The sequence below is a fragment of the Eptatretus burgeri genome, chromosome 4, assembly GCF_056783735.1.
Source record: "Eptatretus burgeri isolate ZD-2024b chromosome 4, Ebu_testis_v1, whole genome shotgun sequence".
Classification (NCBI taxonomy): Eukaryota; Metazoa; Chordata; class Myxini; order Myxiniformes; family Myxinidae; genus Eptatretus; species Eptatretus burgeri.
The window spans coordinates 3,233,339-3,257,732 of record NC_140964.1 but is presented as its reverse complement, the minus strand read 5'-3'; the positions used below and the strand labels follow the sequence as shown (position 1 = coordinate 3,257,732).

General features: G+C 42.7%; 2 protein-coding genes and 1 pseudogene across 4 annotated transcripts in view; 1 reads left to right on the top strand and 2 right to left on the bottom strand.

Moving 5' to 3' along the window:
- Nucleotides 1-11,873, bottom strand: part of PTF1A (pancreas associated transcription factor 1a) — a 19,622-nt gene extending 7,749 nt beyond the window's left edge. The window contains exons 1-2 of the transcript XR_015057001.1: nt 9,599-11,873; nt 9,419-9,507 (exon numbers count right to left, since the gene is read on the bottom strand). The gene's annotated coding sequence lies outside the window, so the exon portion shown is untranslated. The remainder of the gene's footprint in view (nt 1-9,418; nt 9,508-9,598) is intronic.
- Nucleotides 2,648-4,994, top strand: LOC147027350 (uncharacterized; annotated as a pseudogene).
- Nucleotides 11,874-18,272: 6,399 nt separating the features above from the next.
- Nucleotides 18,273-24,394, bottom strand: part of TAF5L (TATA-box binding protein associated factor 5 like) — a 64,479-nt gene continuing 58,357 nt past the window's right edge. For all 3 annotated transcript variants that reach the window (XM_085876689.1, XM_085876690.1, XM_085876691.1), the window contains exons 6-8: nt 23,395-23,691; nt 22,431-22,967; nt 18,273-22,220 (exon numbers count right to left, since the gene is read on the bottom strand). In XM_085876689.1, the coding sequence (XP_085732815.1) occupies nt 21,939-22,220; nt 22,431-22,967; nt 23,395-23,691 (1,116 nt within the window). In that variant the 3' untranslated portion in view covers nt 18,273-21,938. The remainder of the gene's footprint in view (nt 22,221-22,430; nt 22,968-23,394; nt 23,692-24,394) is intronic.

Here is a 24,394-nt window from a genome sequence, read left to right as displayed (position 1 = left end):
TCGCCGTTTAGCCCAATACGAACAAGAGCCAGCCAGCATCTATAGAGCTGCCAAACGGGGTGTCGAACGTCGATGGAAAAATGTGGACGTCAACCTCGGTGAAAGGAAAACGAAATATTCCACAAAAGAAACCTAATTCTTGTAAAAATGGTCAAATTTGCCAAAAACAAGCATTTTTAACAACACATTCGGTTGCTTTGACCTCATTTTTTTTTGTTGCAAACCCTATTTTAATGCAGACAAGTGTTTTTCAACAAATAGTGCATTTTGGCTTGTACATTTTGGCAAAAAGTCTTGTTTGCCTAAAACAAGCATTTTTAACACATTAGCTTGTTCTGATCACGTTTTTTGTTGCAAATCACTATTCGAAAGCAGAATTGCATGATTTTAATCAAATAGAGTGTATATTTTGGCTTGTACAAAGGAAAACAACACATTTTACACAAGAAACCTTATTCATGCAAAAACGGTCTTACTTGCTGAAAACAAGTGTTTTTAACAACACATTAGCCTGATCAGCTCCTGTTTTTTTTTGTTCCAATTCACTACTCTCATGCAAAATCGCATGTTTTCATCAAAGGGTGTGTATTTCCGCTTGTTCTATGGAAAACAAAACATTTTACACAAGAAAAATTATTCATATAAAAACGGTCAAATTTACCACACACACGCGTTTTTAACAACAAACCTGCTTGTTCTGTCCCCTTTTTTGTTCTAAATCACTATTCTAATGAAGAAACACCTGCTTTTCATGAAATAGTGTGCATTTTCGCTTGTTCTGAGCAAAACAACACATTTTACACAGGAAACCTTATTCATGCAAAACCAATCTTGTTTTCCTAAAAACAAGCATTTTTGACAACACATGAGCTTGGTCTGACCACTTTATGGTTCCATATCATTAATTGTCATGCAAAAACGTGTTTTTCATCAAATAATGTGTATTTTCGCTTGGTCTAAGGAAAACAAAACATTTTACTGAAGAAAGCTTATTTATGCAAAAACGTTCGAATTTGCGTTTTACAAGGGGTTTTGTTTTTTTTAAACAACACACCAGCTTGTTCTGACCACTTTTTTGCTCTCACTCATTGTTCCAATGAAGAAACGCATGTTTTCTTCATGAAACCTTGCTTATTTTAGCTTGTTCAAAGGAAAACAAAATATTTTACACAAGAAACCTTGTTCATGCAACAAGGGTCGAATTTGCTGAATACAAACAATTTCAGCAACAACACATTGGCTTGTTCTGACCACCCCCCCCCCCCCAAACACAACTCTGATGTAGAAACGTGTCTTTTTTTTTCCTCAAATAGTGTGTATATTCACTTGTTAAGCCCCTGTCACACCTTGACGTTTTAGTCAGCGTATGCCGACGTATGAAAAATTTGGCGAATACGCTGGCACACGTCGAATACGTTATGGGCAAGTTTTGTATACGTTAAGAGCACGCTGAAGCACGCTGGCATACATCGTAGTACGCCGAGCTCGTCGAGAAATTCTGTGCATGCACAAAATTTGTCGACGTGCTCGGCATACATCGTAGTACGCCGAGCTCGTCGAGAAATTCTGTGCATGCACAAAATTTGTCGACGTGCTCGGCGTATGACTCACACGTTCCGCATACGCTGGCCATAAGTTGTAGGCACGTTATGCGATCGTTGACACACGTTGAAACAAGTTACTTGTAAGTTACTCATAAGTCGAAATACGTCGAGGTAATGTCTAGCGTACCCGAAACTTATTTCTAACCTATGAGTAACGTGCTTTGAACCTATGTGTAACGTATCTCCAACGTATATTGACATATGTAGACATATTTGACGTCTTCCGGACGACCACAGAACTTACTGAACGTGTTACTAACTTACAGCTACCGTATAATAGCGTATTGGCAGCGTTTAGGGGAATTGGTATATAAAAATGGGGTTCACAGGAGGAACCCGTCAGTGTTCCAGACTCCATGGTGAGTAGATGTCCACGTCATCCGAGAAATGGAGGATCCGGCAAGGCTGAGACGAGAATACCTACTCGCTGTCCTACAACATCAACATGACCTCATCAATTTGACACTGCACCAGTTGCATGCCAATAGAGCCAGGAGAAGAAGAGGTGAACGGAGGAGAAGGAACTGGGTGAGACCATGGATCGGGAGGCGATGGCATTTTGGCATGTATGATCAGCTCATGGTGGAAATCCGTAACGAGGACCATGCATCCTTCACCAACTTCCTGCGTATGCCCCCAGCGATGTTCGACGAGCTGCTAGCCAGAGTGGGTCCAAGGATAACCAAGCAGTACACCTTCTACAGGGATCCGCTTGAGCCTGGCATGAAGCTGGCACTGACTTTGCGTCACCTTGCCTCTGGAAACAAGTATGCCTCGATGAAGTTCGGATGGAGGGTCCCTCACAACACCCAGTCCCTAGTGGTCAGAAAAGTCTGTCAAGCCATTATTGACGAATATGTGGATGAGGTGCTGGTTTGCCCAAGTATTCCTGATGGTTGGCGCGCCATAGCTGACAAGTTCTTCCAACGATGGAACTTTCCCCATACATGTGGGGCACAGACGGGAAGCACGTGGCCTACCGCTGTCCTCCAAAGAGTGGGTCCCAATACTTCAACTACAAAGGATTATACTCCATTGTTCTGATGGCACTTGTGGATGCTGACTACAAATTCATTTGGGCAGATGTCGGCGGTACTGGATCAGCATCAGATGCACAGATATACAATGACTGTGAGCAGAAGGAATGTGCTGAAGACGGTACCCTTGGTTTCACTGACCCTGAGCCTCTTCCCAACGACAACCAGGACGTGCCTTACTTCTTTAATGGTGACGATGCCTTCGCCTTACGACCAACCATGATGAAGCCATACAGCCTCCGGGGTCTGACGAATGAACAACGCATCTTCAATTACAGACTTAGCAGAGCAAGAAGGGTAGTAGAAAATGCATTCGGCATCTTGGCTAACAGATTCTAGGTTCTGCTAAGCTACCAAAGGACTATAGCATCCAAAGGATGCTACCAAAGGACTCCACCATGCAGCATCACCCCTCCACTGTCAAGCTCATTGTCAAAGCATGCTTGATCCTGCACAACCTCATGAGGACCAGGTAATTAATGTTTACATAGCATATATTATACAGTATACAATGCAATTTAACTTATAGCCTCTGCTTATAAACATTATATGATTTACCTTAAATGTTATATGTATTTTTACGAATTTGGGAATTCAAATGCACACAACATTCAGGTTCCTTTAGTCAGCTATGTCGATAAGTGCTTGTTCCCTAGATAGCTCACCTTTCATTGTTTAAATGTTCAGAAATCGATTAGATGCACTGCGGATCGATTTAATAGTTAGGGAACGAACAATGGAGACATCCCTCCCCCTCTTCTGCGAAGAGGAAGAACAACCCTGCCGTCCCGTGACTCATGATGTCAACAACTCCCTCCCACCCGTGGCTGAGCGGGGGATGGAGCACGGGGCATGAGTCACGAGTCACGCCGGGAGCGGGAGAAGGATAAGAGATCTATTTCTTTTGTTTAGGGGCAGAGTTGGAGAAGGAAGTAGAGAGTAGCTCGGGAGGAGGCTTTTTGCTTTGATGGTTCCGTGAGCTTTGGCTTCTGCTTGGCTCGGGAGAGCTTTTTGCTTCAAGCTGCCCCTGTTTGGAAGGAAGTTAAGCCGGTCGCTCGGCTCGAGCTGCGAGTGGTGGCTTCTTCTTCTTGGTTCATGGAGCTCTTTGTTCATTTTGGTTCCCGGCTTGGTGCGACTCATCGACCTCTTCGTGGAGGTGCTTCCTCGAGGAAGCGGAACATCGACGGGAAGGATCGGCGCCTCGTCTCACCAGCACGTGTTGAGAAGCGCGGGAGGATTCGCGGGAGCTCGGGAAGGATCGCAGCTCACGGCGATTTGGATCCAGCTCGCTCTCGCTGGAGCCCGGGTCCGAACAACTTGAAGACCACACGAGGTGGAGAGGTTCGAGATGGGCTCTGGGTTTCAGCTCACCTGTCCTCCGAGCTGGAGCTCGTTATTAAAGGCCTCTGCCACCATTTCTTGGGTGTATGTGTGTGCGTACGTGTGTCCGTGGGCCCGTCTAATAAGTAGGAACTGCTGTTAAGTGCAAGTGACTGTACATAATAAGTAAATGGTTGTAGTTCTTTTGTCGTGCTTTTGTTGGTTGTATAATTGCATACGTGTTTTGTCTTGTTTAATTGCATACGTGCTTTATTATAATAAATGTCCTTGTGTGAATGTAAACCTGTTCGTTGCGTCCATTCCCTCATTGAACTGCCCCATCTTGCACTCGGAATATAGTTGGTTTTTAAATAGCCGGTAAAGTGATCAGGTCCAACAGGACTGCGCGATAATACCCCGCTCGGTTATCCCAAAAGAAAGCGAGCTGCTTAAGCAGCTCGTTTCCAAGCGGTCCCGTTGAGGTACAATCTCTCGGTAACCTACCCGCGCGACTCATTAGGTAAATCGAAGATTTGGCGATCGGACCCTGTAGCGCGAGTAGAGTGCGGACAAGGTTGTGGTGTGGTTAAAAACACACCCGTGGCTGGTTTCCGGAATTGATCTGGAAAGCCGCGACTGGATTGTCCGTTCGGTGGGCGAAGCGGCCGCTATTGGCTCGACGCGGTCGCTCGCACACCGACGGGCGGGAAATCTACAACAGTATCATTATATTGCATTTTATTGTACAGCGCACTAGAATACATGTTTTATTATAGGTGCGTTTTATAATTTTAAAAAATCAAATTCAAATTCCATGTATCCAGGACTACAGAACCAGCAGCTTGACCAGACAGAGAATGAGAAGCGCGACCTTGTTCCAGGAGCATGGCGAGAGGGACATCACTTGGAGGATACACAGACAGCTACTGGCCCCAACACTGCCACTAAGGACGGAAAGAAACAGAGGAATCTCCTCAAGCACTGGGTTAATTCCCCAGCTTGCGCAGTTTCGTGGCAAGATAGGATGATTTAGATATTTGTATTACTGCATTGTTCAGGCAATAAAGGACCTCAGGAGACAGTAACATTCCTCTTGAAATGAACATCGGAAAAAAAGCTTTTTCAATTATGCACTTTGCAATATCTAGTGCGGTTATGATTTGAATCGTCGAGCGGCAGCCTTTTAATAGGCTACACCACGTGATCATCGGCGATACTCTGCCGCGCTATGCATAAGTTAGACTATCGTTGGGCAGAGGTTGTGAACGCTGACAACACGCTAAGCATTCGTTGGTATAAGTTATCTATAAGTTATCGAAACGTTCTGTGTACGTTACTAATGTGTTATGCATACATCCAACTCGTTAATAATACGCCCAAAACTGAAAAAAACATCAATAGTTCAGCGTGTGCCAGCATTTTAGATAAATTTTGATACGTTGCCAGACGCTGGCTAAATCGTCAAGGTGTGACAGGGGCTTTATCATGAAAATATTTCAACTGGGAACCGAATTCTTGTGATACAAGCGTTTTTCACAACATGTTGGGTTGTTCTGATCTCGTTTTCTTGTTCCAAATACTATTCTTAGGAAGAAACACATGTTTTTCATCAAACAGTGCGTATTTCAGCTTGTGCAAAGCAAAAGAGCACATTTTATACAAGAAACCTTTCTCAATGCAAAAACGGTCTTATTTCCCCAAAAACAAGTGTTTTCACAACTATTCTGATGTTTTATTGTTCCAAATACTATTCTGATGAAAACACACGTTTTTCATGAAATAGTGTGTATTTTAGCTTGTTCTGAGCAAAACAATACATTTTACTCAAGAAAACTTATTCATGCAAAAATGGTGTTATTTTCCGAATACAAGCGATTTTAGGAACACATTGGCTTGTTCTGACCCCGGTTTTTTTGTTCATAATCAAAACGCTAATACAGAAATGTGTTTTCCCTCGAATAATGTGCATCTTAGCTTGTTCTAAGGAAAACAAAATATTTCAAGCAAGAAACCTAATTCTTGCAAAAACGGTCTAATTTTCCGAATACAACAATTTTCTCACAACATATTAGGTTGTACTGACCTTAATTTGTTAATCCAAACAATATTCGATGCAGAAACTTGTTTTTCATCAAACAGTGTGTATTTTGGCTTGTACTTAGCAAAACAACACATTTTACACAGGAAGCCTTCTTTATGCACGAGTCTTGTTTGCCTGAAACAAGTGTTTCAAACAAGACATTAGATTGTTCTAACACCACTTTTTGTTCGAAGTCACGATTCTAATGAAGAGGCTCATGTTTTTAATGAAACCTTGCATATTTTAGCTTGTTCTGAGGAAAACAAAACATTTTACACAACAAAACATTTTCATGCAAAAAGGGTCGAATTTGCTAATTACAAGCAATTTAAGTAACACACTAGATTGTTCTGACCCCACTTTAGTTCCAAATCACCACTCTAATGCAGAAATGTGTGGTTTTCCTCAAACAGTGTGTACATTCGCTTGTTACAAGGAAAACAAAATATTTTAAACTAGAAAACAAATTCGTGCAAAAACAGTTGAATTTGGGAAATACAAGCGTTTTTGACAACACATTGGGTTGTTCTGATACCGTATTCTTGTTCCAAATACTATTGTTATGAAGAAACGCATGCTTTTCATCAAACTATGTGTATTTCCACTTGTGATCAGCAAAAGAACACATTTTATACTGGAAACCTTACTCAATGCAAAAACAGTCTTATTTCCCTAAAACAATCGTTTTTTGACAACACATTGGGTCGTTCTGATTCCATTTTCTTGTTCCAAATACGACTCTGATGATAAAACGCATGCTTTTAATGAAGTCGTGTGTATTTTAGCAAAATATTTCACACAAGAAAACTTATTCATGGCAAAAAGGATCAAATTTGCCGAATACAAGCAATTTTAACAACACATTGGCTTATTCTGACCCCGTTTTTTATATTCCAAATCACTACTGTAATATAGAAACGCACGTTTTCCCTCAAATAGTGTGTATGTTAGCTTACTTTAAGAAAAACAAAATATTTCAAACAAGAAACCCAATTCTTGCTAAAACGGCCAAATTTGCCAAAAACAGCGTTTTTAATAACACATTCGGTTTCTCTGACTCCGTTTTTTTTATTTGCAAATACCATTTTTAATGCAGAAACGTGTGTTTTTCATCAAATAATGCATTTTGGATTGTCCATTTTGCCAAAACAGTCTTGCTTGCCTAAAACAAGCATTTTAACAACACAAGAGCTTGTTCTGACTCCGCTTTTTGTTCAAAATCACTATTCTCATGCAGAAACACATGTTTTTCATGAAATAGTGTGTATTTTCGCTTGTTCTGAGCAAAACAACACATTATACACAAGAAACATTCATGCAAAACCAGTCTTGTTTGCCTAAAACAAGTGTTTCAAGCAAGACATTCAGTTGTTCTAACCCAGTTTTTTGTTCTACATCATTATTCTAATGCAGAAACACGTTTTTCATCATTGTGTATATTAGCTTGATCTAATGCTAGGTTCCCACTATCACGATGCGTGGCACGATTGAAATCGTGGTCTTAATCGTGGACTAATCGTGGTGATCCTGTCAGATCTTATCAGATCTTGAGGTCAGTCGTGGCAATCGTGTTAATCGTAGAAAATTTTTGAACGGTTCAAAATTTTTCTACGATCAACACGATCAATTGTCAATCGGGATCATCGTATCAGATCGTATTGCATCGTAACAAAGCGCGACAGATCGTATTGCATCGTAACAAAGCGCGACCGATCGCATCTAATCGTGCTTCCTCATCATGGTGATCGGGATCGATCTTAGACAAGACAAACACCACGCTCTGTGAGACCACGATTTCAATCGTGCCGCGCATCGTGATAGTGGGAACAGCTTTCAGAGAAATTCCATGATCAGCTACGAATGGCCAATCGTGGCGTTTGTAACGGATCGCACAACAGTGAGAACCTAGCATAAGTAAAACAAAATATTTTGTATCAGAAAACGAATTCTTGCAAAAAAGGGTCGAATTTGGTGAATACAAGCATATTTCACAACCCAGCTTGCTCTGATCACGTTTTTTGTTGCATATCACGAGTCGAAAGCAGAAGCAGATTTGCGTGTTTCAACTCAAATAGAGTGTATTTTTGGCTTGTATAAAATAAAACAACACATTTCACACAAGAACCTTATTCATGCAAAAACGGTCACATTTGCTGAAAACAAGTGTTTTTAACAACACATTAGCTTGATCTGCCCTTGTTTTAAAGTTAGATATTGATTTGTCAATTTTTTTTTCAAAGGCACAGACTGAACGACAGAAATACAATGTAACAAAAAAATATTAGGACGAAAAATGCTTATCTATATATTATTTCTGTTAACGTCTGCGTGTAATTTGACGTATCTTCTCCAAAACTGCTGGAGGGATTGTCGCCACTTTCGGCATGCGGGTGCTTTGTGGTCTAATGAACAGCATGGGCAATGTGAGATCACGCCACACGGACAGGTTTGGGAATTTTGGGCGATTTTCTAATTTTTACATTCATTTGCATGGCGACGTGTGACATCACCGCTGAGAGGCGTAATTCCATCATGACATCATCAGTCATTCGCTGACGTCATTACGTCTGTCGTCGACAGACCATCACCGCCGAGAGGCGTAATATGCCACTCCTCGAAAACAGCGTCTGCAATGTAAAACCCTTTTCTGCACATGCTGACTACCTCAGAAGGTGAATTTGACACAAAAAAATGTAACAAGAAACATTGTATTTAAAGTAAAGAATTATTTAAAAAAAAATTCATTTCTAACGTCTGCGCGTATTTTGACGTTTCTCCTCCGAAACCGCTGGCAGGAATATGCTCATTTCCCATATACTGGGGTTCCTTAATGTGACGAAGACGATGCACTAAATTTCTAATCTGGAATTGGATGACAACGTGGCTTCAACAAGATTTTCAACCCATCGACGGCCGCATTTATTCCCGTTTGGTCGCCATCGCTGAACTGCTGTCCGGTAAGTGCTGCCGTCTATCCAAAAAATATGAACTCGAGTAAGGGAGTACTCATTGCATCAAACACTGAACATAAACACAACTGATAATAAATAGTATAGCTCAGAACATCAGCAATGGTTGTCATGTTTTAAAAATCAGCGTGGAAGGAGGGGAACGATGAGCGCCAGCTCTGCCAGCATGATTTACCTCGATTGGCTCTTTTCCGGACTGAGCACGCCCTCTTAGACTGTCAATTTGTGTCTGAAATCCAACGTACTTCCCGGACTGAACACGCCCTCTTAGACTGTCAATTTGTATCTGAAATCCAACGTACTTATTAAAAACACCCGAAAATAAGTTACAATCGGCCTACGTCCAGATAACATCAAAGGCTATAATCTGAAGGTAGGGGGAACCAGGGAACGGGTATGAAATCATACCTTCATTGCCCGGATTCTCTTCTTTTCTTTCTTCTTCGAAAGCACGGTGTCCGACAATAGATTCTGTACCTTGAATGCGTGCATGTTAACTGTTCAAATTAAAGAGATGTTTGATTGTCAGATGCATCCAAACAACTGCCGTTCATTACATTAATTGTCAATATCAACCGCCATCATTACCTGTGTTGTGTCTTGCGTGTGTGGTCTTCAAATTAAAGTGTCCAAGCGGTGTTCGATCGTTGGATGTGCGCCAAAAAGTGCCGTTCATTGAAATTTGCATTCTGATTCTCGGTCACCCTCCACTGCTCCTGTTTAGTCTAGGGCTAGGCCTATATCATGTTAAACTTGCCCCATCAGACGCCAACCTTCCAGTCACACTGCAGAGGATGCAATTTACAGTCAGACTCACATACTCGATGACCATAAACAAATCCCAGGGCCAAACATTTGACAAACTCGGAATATACCTCCCAGTCCCTGTGTTCTCCCATGGCCAACTATATGTTGCATTGTCACGTGCAAGAGGTTACTCCTATATCTCTATCAAAGTGGACAATAATTACTCACAAGGACTATTCAGCAACAAGACACTCACCCAAAATGTCATCTACAGGGAGGTCCTTTAGAAAACTAAGGACAGGTAACCATAGTGCATCACATCCCTAATGACACCCTCCCCAGCTTCCCATAACATCAACTATTATGCCTCATCCACCTTTTGCCACCCATTCAACTCCGTGTGGAGCACGGGTATATGCTAGTAAATTAATAAATTATCCAAGCCCTGCAGATGTGAATGACGGTGAGATCAAGTGATTTATCACAAAATATATCCTTAAATAGAACGACTGTGTATTCCAAAGATATAGAAATGTTGATTTTTATCTCCAGGTCATGCAAAATTCACAGTTCCAATTTAAATTAAATTTTATAAGTATAGTTTTTATGAGAATAGAACCTTGGGGATAAGATATGAATGATTTAGGATATAATTGGTGTTTTAAAATAAACCTACAAGACCTGAAGGAATTAAGTCAGTCTCATAAGGAAGAATATTATCTGCTTGGTGGAGATAATGAGATTTGTGGAAGCACAACAAATATTAGGAAACAACAAATGAAGGAATTTAATGAGGTGAAAATCAATAATAGCTTTGCTGTAGTTTATGTAATGAAAACACAAAGAGCAGGAATTTACATAATAAGTAAAAGTTGAGAAAATACAAAGCTCTTTTAGAAATTCAGAAGAAATTTTATTGGTTTCCAGTTGTAAAAAACATCATTTTGGATTCCGAAATAGAGAAATCCAGATGAATATATGAATGATATTCGATGGGGAGATGGTTCAAGGGTTGAAAGGGATGTTGATGAGATAGATGAAAAGGAACACATTAAAATATTAAATGGAGAGGAAATTTGGGAAAGGTTAGAGAAATTTAACCAATAATTTTCAAAGAATGGTATACTACTGTTACGGCTGTGGAAATTCGCAAACCACCATTCAGGGCCCGTAGGTGAGATATCTCTGTAAGTACATGTGTAGTTAGCTCCAAACCTGTTGTATCGAGGGCATTTATGTGATTAATTCGGGCTGCGACGCTTTGAGATAGCCGTTTTTCTGTTCTATCTTTATTTTTAACCAACCACGTCTCAACCGCCATCACACAACAACAACCTTAACCACCACGCCAGCCATCGTCACCAACTACAACAATGCCAACAGCCATGACCTTTACCTTCACAACTCAATCCCGCAAACATCGCATCACAGTCATTCCCAACGGCCCTATAACCATCAAACCACCACCGAAACGCTCCACCACCTTAACCTCTCTCCTTCTACGGCCATTTCCGCACCACCTGTGAACACTGAGCGTCGGGCTGTCTTGGGCCCGTTCAGCCATACGCACCGAGCCGCGAGCGCAAATAGCGGCCTTTCCGAGGAAAATTCGGATCAGGAACGCTACACGCCCACTTTTGCTCCGTCCAATTAGCAAGCGCGGAGCGGCTTGGCTCCGCCTCCAGGTGCGTCTGTAGGAAATCAATATATGCAAATTCTAGGATCAGGGGGGATTCACGCCCCCTTTCCTCCGACCAATTGGCGAGCGTGGCTCCGCCCCCGAGGTCATCCTGATCCGGATATTTGCATATTAGCTGCTCCTGTCAGCCTATAAAACGGCGAGCGCAAGGCGAATCAGGGCAGAAAGAGTGAGTCGAGTCATCGGTGTGGCAGAGAGTCGAGTCGGGTGGCAAAGTCATCGGTGTGTCATCGAGTTGGGTTCTGGAGTCGGCTGAGAAGAGTTGCGGGAAGAGGCAAGGAGCTCGGGTCCGAGGCGAGAAGGACGGCGGTCGGCGAGGAGGTCGCGGTCTGGGATCACTCGTCGCGGGACCCAAGCCAGCCAGCCATTCTCCCTCCCCCAGGGCATCAACAATTCCCCCATTCCCCCGCGCTGAGATGGGGCCCCCTTGTTGCACTGTTCCCACCCCACTCCAAACGTCGTGCCAACGAAACCTGCCAAAGAGCATGGAGTCAGGGCAGAGCCACACGGCCACATCTGCGGCTCGTCCGCCGACGAGTCACGAGGACGCGGGTAGGACCCCCCCCCCCCCGGTCTCACGGGTTTGGCCGCTCCTTCAGGTCACGCGCGCATATTGGCCTACAGGCCCATCTGCCCCTTTGTCTATGAGGGTGGCTTCTTTACTTTGCTTTTGAGTAAATGTGTGTTGGCGCCGTCTGTAAAGTAGAACTGTATAAGTGTTGCCATGTGTGCGCGTAGTCGGTAGTAAATCTGCGTCGTTGTTGCTTGTTTTAATTGCTATATGTGCATTTTGACTGTTTGGCTGTATATATGTGCTTTCCGTGTGTCGCGTAATAAATGTGCTTTGTGTGAACTGTTTTCCCGTTTCACTTTTCTTTATTGACCCTCCATCCTGCTTCACGTAAAGGGTTCGTAGTGGGCTTAATACGCCCGGTAATTAATCGGAACCATCGAGGTCGACGATAACACCGCTTGGTTATCTCGATATTACGGAACAAGCCGCCCAAGCGTCTCGTGTCCGGAGTCGACCTGCGGCGAGGTACGATCGCCCGGTTTACCATCCGCGTGGGTAGTTAGGTTGGTCGAATTTGGCGAACAACCCTATCCTACGCGGGTGGCCGATTGGCACGATTGTGGTGAGGTCGAAAGGCCCACCCGTGACTGGCTCCGGGCGATAGTTCCCGGAGGGTCACGACTGAATTGTCCGTCCGGTGGGCGACGCGGTCGCGATTCGAGTGACGTGGCCGTTCGCACGCCGGCGGGCGCAAATTCGCAACACTACTATAATGATTAAAACGGAGTGTTTTGGGTGAATCTTCTTCACCCAAATTAGAAAAGACATTGAAATTAGAAAAGTTGAATGATGATTATTTTGAAAAGGCACCAGCTTTAAATGAGGGAATAGATGTTGATACAACCTTTATGGTTGATATGGTGCTAAGTGAAGGAGAAGTGAAAGAAAAATTGAGAAAATGAGATGAAGAATTTTCAAGATTAAACATGATGCTTAAAATGAGTGTTTTGGGTGAACAAGAAAAAAAAAAAACCCTCACAATTACACAAGTTGAATGAGGAATATTTTAATAAGATGGTTGCGATAAGGAAGGGAAAATATATAGATATAACTTTCACAGTTGATTTTAATTCTAAATAAATGAGAAATGAAAATCTGAAAGTTATTCTTAAAGTACTTATGGTATTCAGGGCTGTATTACAAATGATGATAGAAAAATCAAAAGAAGTATTTTCTTCATGCAAGCCTGTTAATATTTCTCAAAAATGAATGAGTTATTGTCTCAAATGTAAAAAGAAAACCAATACTAAAAATATCTCGTATGTTAAAAGTAAAAAGATTAGAGTTTATGAAAAGGGGACATGTTTAGTGTGTGGCTCTAAAAAGTGTCAATTCATCTCTCAGCATAAAAGTGGGAGTGATAGACACAAGTTTTTATCAGGAAGTAAATTTACAACTGGAATACCAGGGGCATTACATCCACCAGGATATTCTGTGGTCCAGGCACAAACTTGGATAAAAGATTAGATGAGGCTAACTATCCTAAACCTTGGTCAAAACCTAACAACAGAGTTGATGAAGTGTGTATGAAACACGATATTGATTATGGAAATAGCACGACGTTGGAAGAAAAACACAAAGCAGATAGAGAAATGTAAAATTTATCTTTGATACAAAATCCAACATTGAGTGAAAAAGTTGATGGGGTTATCATGAAGAAGATGAAAAGTGCCAAATTAAGACTTGGGCTTGGAGAAAAACAAACAAAAAAAAATAAAAATAAAAATAAAAACTTAAAGGCTCTAATGATATCATGAAGATTGAAGAGCAATTTTTGAATTACATAAACTAATAATCATAAAGCTTAAAAGGAAGGTTTATTCCAAAGAAGTTGATTATATCTGGTCTGCTGACTTGATTGAACTCAATAATGATAAGGGGTACAAATATGTTTTAACCGTTATCGATTTGAGAAGGGGAGAGGCATGGGTTGTTTCTTTGAAAAATAAAAGCAAGAGAAAAACCTAATAAATTGTGGAGTGATGAGGGCACAGAGTTCCACAACAAGACATTTATGAATTTATTATTGAAAGTTTTAATCGCACTTTAAAAGAGACGATATAAAAAAATGAAAGCTCGGTTCTCCACAATGGGTATCTTATCCCTTGTTCTTATCCTTGTTCTTATCCCATTTTTTGTTCTAAATCACGTCAGGGCAAAAACGTATGTCTTTTAGCTTGTTCTATGGAAAACAAAACATTTTACACAATAAAACTTGTTCATGCAAAAACAGGGTCGAATTTGCCGAATACAAGCGTTTCTCATAACATTGGCTTATTCTGACCCCGTTTTCTTGTTCCAAATACTAATCGTATGAAAAAATGCATGTTTTTCATTAAATAATGTATTTCAGCTTGTTCTGAGCAAAACAACACATTTTACACAGGAAACCTTATTCATGCAAAAACAGTCTTATTTTCCTAAAACAAGCATTTTAAACAACACATTTAGGTTGTTCTAACCCCTTTTTCTGTTCGAAATCACGATTATGATGAAGAAACATGTTTTTCATTAAATAGTGTATATTTTAGCTTGTTTGAAGCAAAACAAAATCTCTCACACAAGAAGCCAAATTCATTCCAAAAACTGTCATATTGCCTAAAACAAGCGTTTTTAACAATACACTTGCTTCTGACCACGTTTTTTGATTGAAATCACTATTCTAATACAGAAAGGCATGTTTTTCATGAAATTGTGTGTATGTTAACTTGTTCAAAGAAAAACAAAGCATTTTACACAAAACCTGTTCACGCAAAAATGGTCGATTTTGCCTCATACAATTGTTTTTAACACACAAGCTTGTTCTGACCCATTTTTGTTCAAAATCACTAAACTGATGAAGAACGCATATGTTTTTCATAAAATTGAGTGCAACATAGCTTTTTATGGGCAAAACAACATATTTTACACAAGAAACCTTATCCATGCAAAAATGGTCTGCTTTGCCTAAAACAAGCATTTTCAACAACACATTGGCTTGTTCTGACCCCCTTTTTTGTTCCAAACGACAACTTTGTTAAAAAGTGTGTATTTTAGCTTGTTTTCTTTAATATCTCAAAAACATATTTTTTATCTCAAAAACTTGTGGATGGATTCTGACGAGATTTTATGGACAGGTTGGGTGTGTGATAAGGACGAATTGATTAGATTTTGGTGAAGATCCAAATCCAGACATGAGAATTTTTTGAAGTGAATCTTCAATATTGATCGCGCCAAAAACATATTGTTGCGAATCTGGAAGCCATGAGCACACAACAGCCAGAGTCCTTATAGATCAGTTATATCGGTAAGTACGTATTTCTAGTTAGGGTCCCGTCCCTCGTCAAATGGGAATTAAATGTTCGTGCAATGCGGAGTTATTTTAATAGTCAGGGTTTTCTTTTACATCACCTACAACAACAACAACAACGCCCACCTTCACTTTCACAACAACAACAACACTCTGCTCACAACATTCTTTGCACACTCGCCAGTGAGCGCGTGCGTGGGCGGAGTTTAACATGAGCATGGCGTCCCTCATTGGCCAATCAGAAAGGAACGGGCGTCTCACCCACCCCATCTCCCACTCAACACCATCGCCATTACGCACGTGGCCGGAAGTGAGGAGGTAGGCGGAGCTACAAACGCCTCCGATCGGGACTCCACCCAGAGGGTGGGAGTTACCCCGCCTACCGTGGGCCCGTTCAATGGAAGACGGCCAGGGAATCGCGCGATGGGTCCGAGCAATCAGAAGGCGAGTGGCCAGAAGAAGAGGCCCCTCCCTCCTGAAGAGGAGAGAGTGGTTGTCGGGACGAGCAGAGAGAATTTGCGTCGAGTCTGCTCGAATGCGGGTCGAGTCTGCACACAGTCTGCTCAAGTGCGTGTCCAGTCTGCTCGAGATTGCATCCCATGTGTCTCGAAGCGCGTCTGCCTGGGTTTGGCGGCGGACTGCATCCCACGCTTCGGAGGTGTCTCGTTCGGCGCATTACATTTAGCAGTCGACCATTTTCATCAAGGGAGATCACCTCGTCTCGCCTCCTCTGGGTTCGGCTGCCCTGGTCCGTGCTTTTGGCGACTGGAGCCCCGAGAAGGTGTGGAGGACCAGCCGCGCGCTCGCGGCTAGGTAGCCAGCCGTCCTGACTCCCAGCCGAACTATCCTCCTCAGCTGGAGAGCTGAATAAAGACCCGGCGGGTCCATTTTCTTTTTGGGTGTGCGTGTCTATGTGCGGGCCTGTCTTGTCGAAGTAGAATTGTTAAGTGCTTTTGTTGTACATTATTTACATTTCTTATTCGGATAACTCTGCTCTGTGTTCCCCTCCCGATTGTTCTTTATAAATAAACCCCCTTTTGTTAAATGTACCAGCTCGTTTCTGTGTTTCTTTCAATGGCTTGGCACGCTGTGTATTGAGAGATAGTGAGGGTAAATTGTTCATTTGGTCCCGCGCGGCTCTGGTGACTTCTCGGTTACGCCGGATCCGAGTCGTTACCTGCGACTCGGATCAGACAGAGTAGGCCGAGGGTGTGGTTCCCCGGGAGTTAGACTGCGTGGGTATTTAGGTATTTTGAAATTAGGCAATTAACCCTACCCCATGCCGTCGAAGTATTGGCGACCACGGTCCTTTAATGACCCATCGGCCCCGGAGTTATCCGGGGTGACGACCTATAAATTCCGGGTGTTCGGTGGAGCCGAATCCACTGCTCCCCCGAGCGGTCGTGCTTGCCACCGAGACTCGGCCCCACAACAATATAACATATCTCAAAGAGTTAAGGACTGAGATGGCCGAAACTTTGTGGACAAGTCGAGTGCGAGACAAGAACAAATTGATTCAAGAATTTTTATTTTCAAAGTGACTTCATCATTTATTGCTCGGACCAAAAACAATAAATAGCACGATATTTCAAAAAGTTGTTGGTTAGGTGACAACAACAAGCAGATTCGATTTTGGTTCAGGTCTGGATCCAGATACGGCCTGTCAGTGCGATAAAACGTAAACTGTTCAGCCTGGCAGAGTTATGTGCTCTCCTGAGTGCTGTTCTCATTAGCGTCCTGTTTTTGTCACTTACGTCCTGATCCTTTCAGTGCATGAGCTCTTCCACTAGCCTTGACTATGCATACAAAAATCCCCCAAAACAATCTCATTTATAATTTATCCCCCTAATAATACAACTAAAATCCCTATTTGCTTTACCTGTAGCTGCCTGGCACTGTGCTGTGTGCTTTCTCCCTTACCACCCCCAGATCCTTAACTGATGTTTCATGCTCCAAGATCATGTAATTCCTCTATAAATTATTCGTACCCACCCCCATTTTTACCTAATTCACTTATGTTAAACTGCATTTGCCAAGCCACTGACAACACATATTCACCTTTTGGTGAAACCCTCCAGCAGACAATATAATCACCACACAGGTATCCAATCACCAGCTGCTACACAAGCTATTGTCCATTTCTGCCAATGCCAAAATCCCAAATGTTTCCAAATTCCAATCCCAAATGTACCCGTCTAAATTTAGTTTAGACTTACTGACCACTTTTGCTGCCACTACCTTTCCAGGAAGAGCATTCCTCACAGCTATAGGAGGGGTGAGGAAGCAGGGAGCTAGGAAGGGGGGGGGGAGAGCAAGGAAGGGGGGAGGGAAGGGGAGGGTAGGCAGCATACCAGGGCATTACCAGGGTGATAAAACGTGCCCAAACAGCAACGTTTTCCTTTGAACCACCATGTTCTATATAAAACTGGGTGGAAACCCTCTTCCTCCTTCAAATTCTTCAGTCACAATAATGTGTCTTATATCAATTACATTCAGAAAACGCCGATTATACATCGCCTTTTAAAGCATCACAAAGCAGGTCGCTCTACCTGCAACAAAGGAGAGAAAAGGATATGAAACGGCCACATAAGTGGTTAAAAGATAAAAGTGAGGAAGGTGGGAAAAGAATATAAGTGAGGAAAATAACAACTCATTAATAAACCGTTGCGGCCTGTTCCAACTCGAGGCATTGTTGAGCAGGTTGCACAAAATGGTGAATTAAGACCCAAGTGAGGTAAACAGGATGATCCTAAGTCGCCAACGAGGTGGCTGAGGATGTGCCCGATAAAGAATATTCTGAAACTAGGCCGTTAATTATCTTCAAAAGGAGTGTTTAAATTAATCCAAACACCCAATTTTCACTCTTGCACTTCCTTGAAGTTCCCTTGGTATGCATGCAAAGTTTCAGGCCGTAAGGTTTCATGGTTTTGGAGTTATGGAGGAGACGCACACATTGACACACTGACATTTATTAGTACAGAAGAGGAAAGCAACTGCCATTTGAAGCCAAATGGTGTACAGGAGAAGAATTTGCAAAGTATGACAGAATTATTAGCCCATCTCCCACTGTTTTGCAATTGTGTGTGTGTGTGTGTGTGTGTGTGTGTGTGTGTGTGTGTGTGTGTGTGTGTGTGTGTGTGTGTGTGTGTGTGTGTGTGTGTGTGTGTGTGTGTGTGTGTGTGTGTGTGTCGAGGAGGAGGGGGGGGAGCTGTCCTGGCCATAACTTATTTTTCCATTTGAGCTTTTGTCATCAAATTTTCAACAAAGTTTATTTTGAAATTATGGAGAAGACAAATGAATAATTATTTGGTCAAAAACTCTCAAATACCATTTAGCATCCGGAAGAAGAAGTCCGAATACAAAGTGGACGGGCTTTGCATTTTCACACGTTTTCTCGTTTATCCTTGTGAGTTTTTGTATATAATGTAGCCTGTATTAACAATTTTGTTTTCCTTTTTGTGAAGTTACCAATGTGAAGTTTTTCTATAGTTTTTAATTTTTATTCCTCCGCAGCTGAAGGCAGGAGGCATGATATGTTTTTGGGGATGTCCTTACAACGATCTGTCTTATCGGTTATTTTGTTACCACGATAACTTGTGAACCACTGAAGGGATTGCAACCAAATTTTTTATTCTATATAAATAGTCGAAACTCATGGAAAAACAAGCACACTGAACGGATCAGGATGAAACAGACAAAACCAGGATGCAAAACATGGCATGGAGAAGGAAACTCCAAGGAGAAAAAAAAAGGAAAATTAGAAGGGATTTGCATGGGATTGGGGGGGGGAGGGAGAAAAGAACATGATTTTGGACAATCTGAGAAGGCAGTGAACCTGAAGAAGAAGGTCTTGAAGACCTGAAGGGAAGGATAAGATTGAAGAGGATGTGGAAGTTAATTCCACAGGTGGGAAAAAAAAGAGGAACAAATGGGTAGAGGTGAGCAGTGATCCTGGATAAGGTAGCTTCACCAGAAGAGGGTTGATGGTGGACCATGTGAGTCCTGTGGAAATCTGGTGGGGGATAAAGCACGGAAAGAGCAGAGAGTGCAAGACCAGAAAGGAGGCAGTAAAAGACAGAGACCACCACCAACCTGACTGTGATGGTGAAGTGATAAGCCCAGAGACTTAGCTTCAGCGCAGGAGATTCCAATGATCTTGAAGGACTTGGTTTCCACACTATAAAAGAGAGAAGCATGTGCGACAGGGGAGCCAGCCCAGAGGGGAGAGCAGTACACTCCATCAAGCTGTGGATGAAGGCTTGGTGGATGGATGGGAGTTCAGGTGTGCAAGAAAGGACTTTGTACGACAGAGGATGCCCAGTCGGCAGTTGACTTTTGAGGCCAAAGTTGAAATGTGGTTTGCCCAAGACAGATCATGGCTGATAGTGAAACCCAGGAGTTTGAATGCCTAAACCTCGAGGATTGTTAAGAAAGTAGATTGGGGAAGGGGGAGGGGGTGAGGAGTTTCCAGATGGTCCTTTTTGAGAGAGATAGTGAAAGTGTGAGATTTGTCAGGATTGAAAGTCATCTTCCAAGTGTTTGACCAGCTTGTGATTTTTTTCAAGGTCTGAAAAGAGGGAAGAGGCTGCAGCCTGCCTGCCTGTCTGAAGGATGAGGTACATCACAGCAGAGGGTGGAATTATCAGCAAATAGATAGAGGATTTTGCAGAGTCAGAGAGATCATTGATGAACAGGAATAGGACTGAGCCCAGAACACTGCCTTGAGGCACTCCAACCTTGACAGGGAGAGGAGATGAAAGGATTCCATCGAGTGCCACATGTTGGCTACGAGAGTGGAGGAAGTCAGTAAGCCATGTGTGGAGTTGGCCTTGGATGCCATAGGCAGAGTGTTTGGAAAGCAAGGCAGGATGCCAGACTGTATGCAAAGCATGAGGTATGCCCTGATCTCATGTTTGACATTGAGAGCCTCCATCCATTATTGGGTGAATAGAAGCATGTTCAAGTTGGAGTGACCTGGTCTGAAACCACATTGATCTGATATGAGGTTGTTGGAGAAAAGGAAGGTTTTCATATCAACTGTGATGACAGATTCCACGACCTTGCTGATGATTGCAAGTAAGCTGACAGGTCTGTAGTTGAGGTGATCAGTTTTTGCACATTTTTATGTAGTGCAGTGATGTTGGCATCTTTCTAAGCAGATGGAAGATAACCTAGCACAATGGCAGGGTGAAAAGGTGAAAGAGAGGATGTGCAAGAACAGCAGAGCAGGTTTTTAGGACACTTGAGCTGATGCCGTCTGGTCCAGTAGCAGAACAATGATTCAATTTGTGTGGACTAAAACTTGGTGAAAGTATTAACAAAAACAATTAACTGATTCAATTTTGGGTTCCACAGGTCAGTGGTCATACACCCTTTTAAGATCTATTTGCAAACCATCACTTGAGATAGAAGCATCTGATGTCTCTCTTTTCTCTGTTGTGCTGTCTTTCATGTGACCTTTAATTTCAACACTGATGGAAGTAACATACTCAACATGTCCACCAAGTTTTGTCCGAATCAGTCCACAATGTTTTGAAATATCATGCTATATACAGTATTGTTTTTGGCCCCATTTCTCAATGGTGAAGAACCACAATGACAATTTAAAAAATTATCACATCCAGATCCAGATCTTCAACCAAATCTGATCAATTTGTCCTTGTAAAGCACTCAACTTGTCCGCCACGTTTTGTCCGAATCCGTCCATAACTTTTTGGGATATTCTGCTCACATAAAGACAGACAGACAAATAGGGGTGAAAGCACAACTTCAACCCATGAAAACATAACCTGGCAGAGGGAAAAAGCAACATGGAGAATTTACTTGTGTTATTAAAGATGTGTATTATTGGTTGCGCCAAATCAAATACGTTTTGAAGTTGAGTTGGTAATTATGCTGGTGACAGCTGTGCAAATGATGGTCAAAGTACTGGAGAAAGTGGGAGAGGAGGGGTGCCTGATGGTGAAAAAAGTGTAATTCTTGTCCAAGTCTCTTTACGAATCCTAGTCTTTATATGGAAACATAGGGGCAATACCCCTGGGTGCTCACCTGGTAGCTGCTGGATAAGATAACCAGGAAACCACAGGTAGGCATGGATGACCCACAAAATATGTAACGAAGAAAGTACCTACTTGAGGGGTGGAGGGGGGGGCAACCCACCCATAAACTCCCTCCATAGCCCCCCTCAGACCCCAATGTTTTTTCATACCGTGAACAAAGTTTGGTACATCACATGTGATGAAGATTGTGGTCAAGTTTCATCAGAATTGCATGTGTAGTTTCTGAGAAGAAAGCAAATACCTATTATGGGGAGAAACCCTCGTAGACCCCGTCAGGGCCCGATTTTTTTTTTTAATGCCATCAACAAACTTTGGTACATACACAGTGGTGAACGTTGTGGTAAAGTTTCATCCAAATTGTATTCAGAGAAGAAGTTGCCAATATTTGTGGACGGACGAATGACGCTCCATCCCACAAGCTCCCCAGAACTACATTCCAGGTGAGCTGAAAATGAATCACAATGTTTATCGTTGGAAAAGCAAAAATTCCCAATTTATTGTTTGTAAGCTAAGCTGTCGAGATACCAACAGCAAAGCCGAATTACCGACACAAAACAAATTTAACTCGAAGGTCCTGACTCCTCCCTTGTGCTGCCAGAGACAAGAAGCAGATTGCATGTGACAAACTGAACGTTGAGAACAGTCATGAGGCGAGCATTTGGAGAGATACCAACAAACTCATGAGCCTCTGAATCACCCCCTCCCACGCTAGTGGCAACTCCAGACCCAACTCCTCGCACATCCCACACCCTGACAGAACCATCAGCCGAACCAGAGGCAAGGGAGCTTCCATCAGGACTGAAACAAAGAGTAGTAACGTTGTCAGTGTGACCTCGCAGCTCCTGGAAGAAATTCGATAACAAAGAGGATGAGAAAGTTCGAAAGGAAAAACAAAATTAAAACAGAACAATATTGCCATAAAAAACAAAATCCTTTTTGAGAATAATAAAAAACTAACATCGGCATCTCATTTATCAGTCAAGGAATTGGGCTTTTTAAGAATTGAGCTTTTTATTAAAGAGCAAGTGACAATGACCTCGTCATTACATTACCTTCACAACGCCTCCAGAGCCGATGTCCCAGATCCTAATCCTCAGATCCTCTCCTGCAGATGCGAGCAACCTTCCACCTGGTGCAAAGGCCAGGGCAAGGACTGGGCCTCTATGTCCAGTGAATAGCCGAGCTGCTGAGCCCTGCTGTGTGACCCACAAACGAACGCTGCGGTCTGCAGAACCGGTCGCCAGGTAGGCACCATTTGGGTGGAAACGAAGCGTATTCACATCTGATAAGTGTCCAGCATATATCCGCAGTGGGAAAGTGCGATCAGGAGACCAAAGCCGGGCTGTGCGGTCTGCAGAACCAGACGCAAAATAAAGGCCCAGTGGAGCGATATCTAATGACCAAATGGGGCGCGAATGGCCTCGGTAGCATGCAACATTGCTGAGTGTGTGAAGGTTCCAGTATCGCACTGTTGTGTCCTCAGAACAAGATAGGAGCCCAGTGTGCTCAGGTAGAAAGTGAGTAGCATAGACAGGGCCCGTATGGGCCCGCAAGACCTTTATATCACTGCCTTGACTGTCCTCGATCACCTGCCGGTTATAAAACGACAATCTGCACCTGTTTCCAAATGACAGTTTCAATGAAAGAACAACTGAACAGGACAGCCTGGAGAACAGCCCATGACAGACAATAGTGTAATCAATTTGTGAAGCCAGACTCCTTTAACGTTTATCATTTCTACAGTGATCCAAGGCTCAAGGAACATCTTGTTACATGTATTACATGTATTACATGTAGCACAAGGACATTTGATTCCATCAACATATTTTTCAAATCTTATAAGATCATTAATAGAGAATGGGCGAATCAACACAGTGCTTGGTATTTCAACCTGGGGTCTTAGTATCATGATCCAAATGCTCAGACGGGAATAAAAAGGGCCAACCGAGTTAACTCTCGTCTATAGTTTAATGGTGACTAAAGGCAAGGATGATTTGAATGCAATGATGAGCATACCCGGTCATCGAGAAGATCACAGGCAAGGTTGATATGCGAGACATCTATGTAGTGACAAGCTGCATTCAGCTTACGTGGTCGCAGTGTCCATAAAACTACTTGCGAGTCCTCATAGCCAGCAGCCAGCATGGAAAGGTCAGGAGAGACTTCAGCAAAGCAGGGAGGGTTGGGCATTTGACTGTCGGCATTGAAAGCATACAGATGAATGGAGGCGGAAGGAAGTGCAGAGTCCTTGACACAGCGCATGCTCTCCTGTAGCATATTTAATGAAAGTTCATCCGGAGGAAGAGACAAAGCCTGCAGTACATAGGAAAATCAGCTGTGACATGTGCTTACAGCTTTGTACCTGCAACTGCAGTAAATTATAGGACAAGTTTGTAAGAAATTATAAAAAGTGACAAAGGGCCGGGAGGATAACTTAAGAGATCTGTGCACTCGGCCCTTAGCCATCTCGTCTCGGTATGAATCCCAACCCAGCTATAAACTGTCACCCTGGGGATTCTTCTGCAGGGCAAGACGACGTGTTGCAGCGTCCCTCAGAAGGACGTTAAACTGGGTGACCGGTTTGATAGCAATAGTGAAATGTAAAATATCCCACGGCATCCTTCGTGAAGAGTAGGCGAGTTATTGCCAGAACCATGAACAAATTACAAATTCCTGCTCTAACAAAGTGGACATTGTGTCAGCAGCACAGCTGCACCCTTGAGGAATTATGCTCCCACAGTAATTGCTGCATATTGAGGAAGAAAAAGAAGAGTTTTTCAGTTTCAATCAGTTGTGTGACGTGAGTTTAATAAATTTCATGTACATGGTTTGTACATGTATAATAAATTTCACCACAAACTTATGAAAGCAAAACCTAAAGTTGCTTCTTTTTGTATACCACTCCTTCCCAATTCCACATCCAGAGGATGGATGACGTGATCGCTGGGCACCGAAGTGAGTACTCAGTTTTTACTCTGTTTTCTTGTTTGTCCGGACGATATCTCAGCCATCCTTT